General features: G+C 52.5%; 1 protein-coding gene across 1 annotated transcript; it reads left to right on the top strand.

Annotated features, from left to right (window-relative positions):
• The first annotated feature begins 632 nt into the window (after nucleotides 1–632).
• On the top strand, nucleotides 633–2093 carry C5H16orf82 (chromosome 5 C16orf82 homolog). Its single transcript, XM_075975195.1, has 3 exons — nucleotides 633–654; nucleotides 1299–1789; nucleotides 1890–2093. The coding sequence occupies exons 1-3, from the start codon at nucleotides 633–635 to the stop codon at nucleotides 2091–2093; spliced, it is 717 nt and encodes a 238-aa protein (XP_075831310.1).
• Nucleotides 2094–6589: the final 4496 nt, after the last annotated feature.

The following is a 6589-nucleotide window of genomic DNA, read 5'->3' on the forward strand; positions in this document are numbered from 1 at the left end:
AACTCTCCATGTCCTGTCCTGTAACTCTGCACCTTAGAGCCAGGGTCTCTCACTGAACTTGAAGCCAGGCTGGTGGCCATCCAATCCCAGCCTTCCTCCTGCCTCTACTCCCCTACACCACTGGGATTACAGGCTCCCCATGGCCACACCCAACATTTTACTAAAGGGTGGTGATATTTGGTTTCTGCTCTAACAAATAAAGCTTGTCTGGAGATCAGAGAAGCAGAGCAGTCAGCCGCTTGTTCTCACTCCTCCGACCGAATGAGGTAGCCTATCTCTCTCCAAGTCCTCACACGGAACGCCTTGAGCTCCTGTCTCCTCCCACTTGCTTTCCTCTCTCTGCCCAGTCATATCCCTTCCTGTCTCAACCTCCTAGTGTTGGAATTAAACGCATGTGACTCCCAAGTGCTGGAGTTAAAAGCGTGAGCCACCACCACCTGGCTCTGTTTCTCTTTTAGACTGGATCCATCTCGTATAGCCCAGAATGTCTCTAGACAAGCTTATTAGAGTTTGTTAAAGCACAAACAAAATATCCCCACACTAAAGTTCTCATGCTTGCACAGAAAGTGCTCTTACCCACTGAACCATCTCTTCAGATCAAAGAATTTTCAAGAAAGAAAGAAGTGGCCAGCATGACTGCATTCATGAGAGCAGGTAAGGTAAGGAGTCCCTGTGATAAAACTAGCCCTGACTCAGCAGGACCTTGGAGATCAGGCAAGGAATTAGGAGCTCCACTTGACTGGATTAACTACGGTCCTCATAACCCCTCCAGCAAGGGGTCAAAGGCTTGGGAAGCAGGCCCTAAGCCCCTCAGGAATTCTCCCGGAAAGGCAGCCCCCACAATGGATGGTCTTCTCGATGACGAAGCACCTAGGACATCAGTGTTACGGACTCTCGGTGTATTTGCACATGTGTTTCCATGGAGGAAATCACCCTCAGTATCAGCAGCATCCCTCTGGGTACCTGAAGGGCACTAAGGGGAAAAGGAGAAAGCCTGCAGCTCAGGGGTCTTCCTTGCTTATATGTGCTGGCTACCATAATGGACTGAAACTTCCAGAAACTGTAGACCAAACCCTTCAGCTTCTCTAGGGTCTTCTGTCACAGTGATTAGCACACCCACTACAGCCATGAACCCCCTTTCTGCCCAAGCTGGTCATTGCCACCGATGTGACTAACTGCTGTCAGAGAGGCATTGTTCTCCCACCCCTCCCTCCCTGCCCCCCACCCGCCTCACAGCTGCCATCACCATGGGAACCAAGCTGGCCAATGAGAACAAACACTAAGACACCTCTCCCCAGACAGGCCACCAGCAACATTCAGAGGCCTTCAGGGCCCTCTCCTGGATAAACCAATCTCACTGCCCCCCGCCATTAAGGTGGAAAAGGGGGGTTCCTCTGTCTGGAATACTCAAGAGCAAAGGCCAAGCCCCTCGTTACCCAGCTTAGAGCTCCAACCACATGTGGGGTCCAGCCATGCAGCAACCATTCAGAAGCCTCTAAGGACTGTCTACAGCACTTTGGACACACCCCACAGCCTTGAGAGCCTCAAGAAGAGCACACAGCACCTCAAGTCAGAAACATGCAGTATTTCCACCCTGTCAAGCAGCGGCTACACAGCCGATGAGGAGAGCAGCAAGGCCAGCCTGGTGAACAGCAAGCGCAAAGTGAAGCTGACGAAGCGGCTCACCACTCAGGTGGACAGCACCCAGAGCAGTGATCTGCTCCTCACCTCTTCACCCAGGGCGTTAAAGATCCGAAGGCGAAACAGTCGAGGCCAGGGCACCCAGCAGGCTGGAGGGGAAAAGTGACACCAGCTTGCCTAGTGGCAGAACCAGCAGCCTGAGTAGCATCAGCGTCCTGAGCCCAGGCAGCAGCTTCCTGTCCTACCAGGTGAGCAGTATCCTTCTCAGCTCCACCAGCAGCAGGACCTCCAGCAAGGCCAACAGCAGCCTTAGCATTGGGGTAGACTGCAGCGAGCAGGGCAAGCCAAGAAGCAACAACAATCTCCCAGAAGACAAGGCCAAGGACACTGTGGAAAGTGGCAGCCAGTCCACCCAGGCTGAGGAGCCCACCCAGAAGCCCAGGCCTTTATGAGGAAACTCCCCAGCTCCTGCTGATACCAAACACGAGGACCCAAAAAGCCCGGATTCACCTGGGACATTCATTGACAACGTAGGAAAAACTAAAGAAGCGGGTGCCGTGTCTTCTGCAGCAATGACCATCAACAGATATGTCACACGCAGGATCCTCTGCTGAGAAATAGGTGGTGTGGCCATCTATATGGGAAGTTATTGTAAGAACTGGAGCAGGAACCATCCATGCTGGGCCCCCTGTATCAAAACCACCTTGATGGGAAGAGCATTGAGTACCGTGAACCTCGGCACAGGTTATCCATAAGCCCCATCAAATCCATCAGCACCAAGACCCGTAGTAACAACAGACAACTGCATTAACTTGCCGTTAGAAGGTGGAACCTTCCATGGTGAACCCACTGTAAACAATGAGGGCCACCGACAACCAGCACGTGCTCTGAAGAAAGGCGTGACGCCTGTGCCGGGCGGGAGTGGCCCAGGTCCGGAAGCATCTGGGATGATGAGGACCCTGCTCTGTCTCTGCTGAGCTCTGTAAGGTGCTGTCACCGCAGGTATTGCCCACAGAGGCACCAACCTGGGGACGTGATACACAGAGAACACCCATGACTCTCAGCAGCCCAGCTCATCTGGGGGACCATCGGGAGCAGCTGCAAGTCCCACTAGCCCAGGAGTGAAATGTCTAGAGCAAACCTGGGAGGGGATTTGTCATTTCCCCCGAAGAGCATTCCCCATGGGAGAACAGTACCTCCCTGTCTAGTTCTTTCTGGACAGCTGCACACCTGATGCCATCCAGGACCAAAGGTTCAGAGCACTATTTGTGTTCCTATGTGGGTCTTAGGAAAGTAAAAGTGAGATGCTAGGGACAGCCCTTTGCTCAGAGGGTTGGAGCCCTGTTCCTTGCGGCACAATGTCATGGTAACTGCTGCACAGACTCAGAGATTAATCTACCAGGAACTGCTGGGGTGGAAATTCCAGGCCATGGATGAATGTTGTCTAAGCGGGTAGAAGGCCTGAGGTCCTGGCCCCTTCCCTTCTCAGAACAATGGGACCCTTTCCCAGACTAAGCTTAGAGATCTAGGGAACAAGCGGGTGTTACAAAGAGGGCAGAGGCAACAAAACATCCATAAGCGACAGAAAGAAAGTGGAGGGGGCACTGAAGACAATAAACAGTATCTGGAGAGGTCATACGTGCTTGGGTCTGTGTGTGTCTTCCTAGCCAGGCTATGGGGAAAGTAGCTCAAACTCACTAGAGAACCAGCTACAGCTACCACAGGGACTGCTGCCAAGCCAGTCACCTGGGGTGAGATGCATTTTCAGAGTCACTGTTTCCTGCAGGCTTCAAGCTAAGGTCCAAGGCACTGATAGGAGGGGCCACTTGATCATAGATGGGTACATTTGCCCTGTAATGTCACAGGGAGGAATGGCAGCAGGCCCCTGTTGTGAGACACTGTGAAATAGTTCACCAAGATGCTAATCCCATTCGTGAGGCCTTCAACCCTGTGATCCAAACACCTTATGTTGGGAGATTCCACTTTGATATAGGAGTCCAGAACTGGCTTAGCCAGCAAAGTGCTGTTGTCCAAGAATGGAGACCTGAGCTTGATCCCCAGAATCTATGAAAAAAAAAAAACTTCTGAGGTCGTACACACCTGCAACCCTAGTCCTGGGGCTCTCTGGCCGGCCACTCTGTCTGCCAGCAAGCTCCTGATCCAATGAGAGATCCTGGTGAGGTCACCCAACATCAACCTCTGTCCCACACACACTCGTGCAAACACACATGAACATATGCCTACACGTGACCCACACACACACACAAATGTTGAGCGGGCACAGACACTCAGCCGCAGCACTGAGTGCCCCCCCCCCGCCACTTTCTGCATGCCTTGCTGAGGGAGACTCGGCCACCCCTCCTCCGTTAGAAAGATGAGCCCACAGATTGAAATTGTACACTGTGCCTCATCATGGAAGCCACAGGCTTCTTAGGCACAGTGACGCCAAGACAAAGCCTGGTCCCTTCCTCTAACCACCTCTCATGTCTCCCACCACAGATGCATCCTCATATCCAACTGTCCCAGCAGGACCCTGAGTGAGACACTGTGTCCCACAGTCCCTGACACCCCTCCTATCCACCGAGACACCCAACCCATAGCTCCGTCTTCGCCTACACCTGTTCAGCAGAATCTCTAGCAAACATGTAACACTCCAGGCGCCCCGGCTGCCCCACTCTATGGACTATGAGTCAGTTGCTTTAAAGTCCCCAGATCGTGCCAGCCTCGTGTTGAAGACAAAATATCTGTAATAATCAGCCAAGAGACGAGGCTTGTGGAGGGGACTGGCTCCCGAGTGTTCAGTCATTGGTCACTTGGCCCTGCCTGTCTGGGCCTGTGGCAGCACAGTGCATTATGGGAAAGCATGTGGCCGAGGAGGCCTGTTCAGAGCATTGCAGCCAGGAAAGAGAGGAAAAAGAGCTGTGACCCCATTATCAGTCCCCAGGATGGTGTAGAGGTGTAACTACCTCCTAACGGTACCTTCACACTAAGCCTTTGGGGGATACTGCAAACCAGATGGTGTCTGTGTTCAAGTCAGGACTAGGGAATGTGGCTGCCCTGGATCTCCTCCTTCCCATCTTTTAATTCTGGGGTCAAAAAAAAATCTGCAGGGCCAGGGAGGTGATGGGAGGGAGTGGGGGAGGGGCAAGTTGAAGCGTGTGTCTCCTGGACAGGGAAGACAGGAGTCTGAAGACAGTCTCCTGGGCTTTCCATTTTGCTCACAAATTCAAATGAGGAGGGAGGGTTCTAAGAAGACACAGCATCTTTCTGAAATAAGCAGCTGTTTCCATTCAGCTGCCATCCGGCGCTTGCCCTGCACCTGGGCATCCCGCTCCCAGCAGCTGAGACCATCACTTCCTGTCCTGTCAACTTCCGCTTGCCGCCCCACCCCTGAGCCACAGCTCCACCCGTAGCCTCCCACGTGTTGTTCCCTCTCCTCCTGTAGTTCCGTGCAGCAAAACCCACCCTGGTTAGTGCGCAGCTGCGACTGTTGTAATCCGCTTTACCTATGGGAAACTGAGACACAGAGAAGATGTCTCTGTGGAAGTGGAGGAACTGGGATTTGAACACAGAATGTAGCTCTGGAGTCCACGACCTTAACCATTAAGCTCTCTACCCTGTCTCTGCTTTAAAGACATTTGCAGACTCCAGTGTCTCTGGCAACAGGCCACCCATGGGCAGAGCCTAGGTGTGCTATTTCTTGGGGACTCTGAACACAACACCTCTCTCTCCTTCCTGCCTGAAGCACGTGGAATGGCAGCTAGAGAAAGGCTTCCTCATGTCTCCCACATCCACTTCCATGCCTAGAGCATCACTGAATGGGGGAGGGAAAAAACGATAAAGGGCAGAATCTAAAGAAGCAAGCTGCAGCCCAGACCAGAAAACCCCCAACAGAGCCCAGCCACAGTACAGCCTGCAGATTCTGAGCTGCAGAAGGGGTGGGTGGGTGATGCTGTCTCAAAGCTAGAACTGATGGGACCAATCTCTAATTTTCCCTCCATTTCAATACAGAATTCTTATCATGACCACCAAAGGCCTGCCTTTCTGAACACTGTGGTCTCGACTTCATCTCTTCACTCTCTATAGAACCTTCACTTCCTCAACTGCACACACCCCACCCCAGGGCCTTTGCAGTACCAGTGCTCCTAACTGGGAGATGCCCTGCTCCCTCTCCCAGCTCACTTCTGTGCTGCTTTTAGAACTCAACTCTGGTGTCTCTGCCCTGGAAAGATTGCCTCCCCTATACTATACCCATCTCATTTACCTGGATATACTCTCAGAGCTGTGAGCTGACAAATCTGCCTCGCTGGTGAGCCTTTCATCATGAGGAACTGTGATGGTCCTGGTTGCATCCCAAGAACCTACAACAGCCCCTGTTCCCTGCAGCTGTGACATTGCGTCCTCCGCCCTGATAGCCATGCTTTGTATCCAGCAGGTGCTTAATGCACACCCTGGGATGAACCATCTGAACCTAAGCATTGAAAACTCCATCCAATGAGAATTAAACTGTGATCAGAGAGACTGCAGAAGTTAGAACCATCACACACAGGCACGGACACAGGGTCTAGTAGCTGGATAACATCCTCAGGTCGTAAGGTGACAGGTTGCAAAGACAGACTGGCATGGGTCCCAGGATCACATGTTCTACTCAGAGGACCATCAGATCCATTGTGAAAGCAAAAACACCATCTCTCACCAACAGGGCTCAGTCACTTTCCAACACAGAGTCTTCAGCGGTCACTCTGAAGCTGAAGCCCGAGGCTCTCGCCATGAATGCTGCTTGCGTTCATCTTCATTAGAGTAACCCTGAACTGTAATTGTCCCCTGGCATTAGGACTCTGTCACAGTCACAGAGCAGACCCACAGCAAGGGTGCACTAGTATTGCTGGGTCCTAACATCTTCCTTGGGGGAAGAGGGGAAAAGGCGCAACGTCAACAACCATAGACG

The sequence above is a fragment of the Microtus pennsylvanicus genome, chromosome 5, assembly GCF_037038515.1.
Source record: "Microtus pennsylvanicus isolate mMicPen1 chromosome 5, mMicPen1.hap1, whole genome shotgun sequence".
NCBI classification, from domain to species: domain Eukaryota; kingdom Metazoa; phylum Chordata; class Mammalia; order Rodentia; family Cricetidae; genus Microtus; species Microtus pennsylvanicus.

What these genes read in the sequence shown, in the direction of transcription:
- C5H16orf82 (XM_075975195.1), top strand. Translation starts at nt 633, where the DNA reads ATGACTGCATTCATGAGAGCAG. An exon ending in GACTGCATTCATGAGAGCAG is followed by an intron (nt 655 to 1,298) that starts GTAAGGTAAGGA and finishes ACCTCTCCCCAG; the next exon opens with ACAGGCCACCAGCAACATTC. An exon ending in GAGGCCAGGGCACCCAGCAG is followed by an intron (nt 1,790 to 1,889) that starts GCTGGAGGGGAA and finishes CTGTCCTACCAG; the next exon opens with GTGAGCAGTATCCTTCTCAG.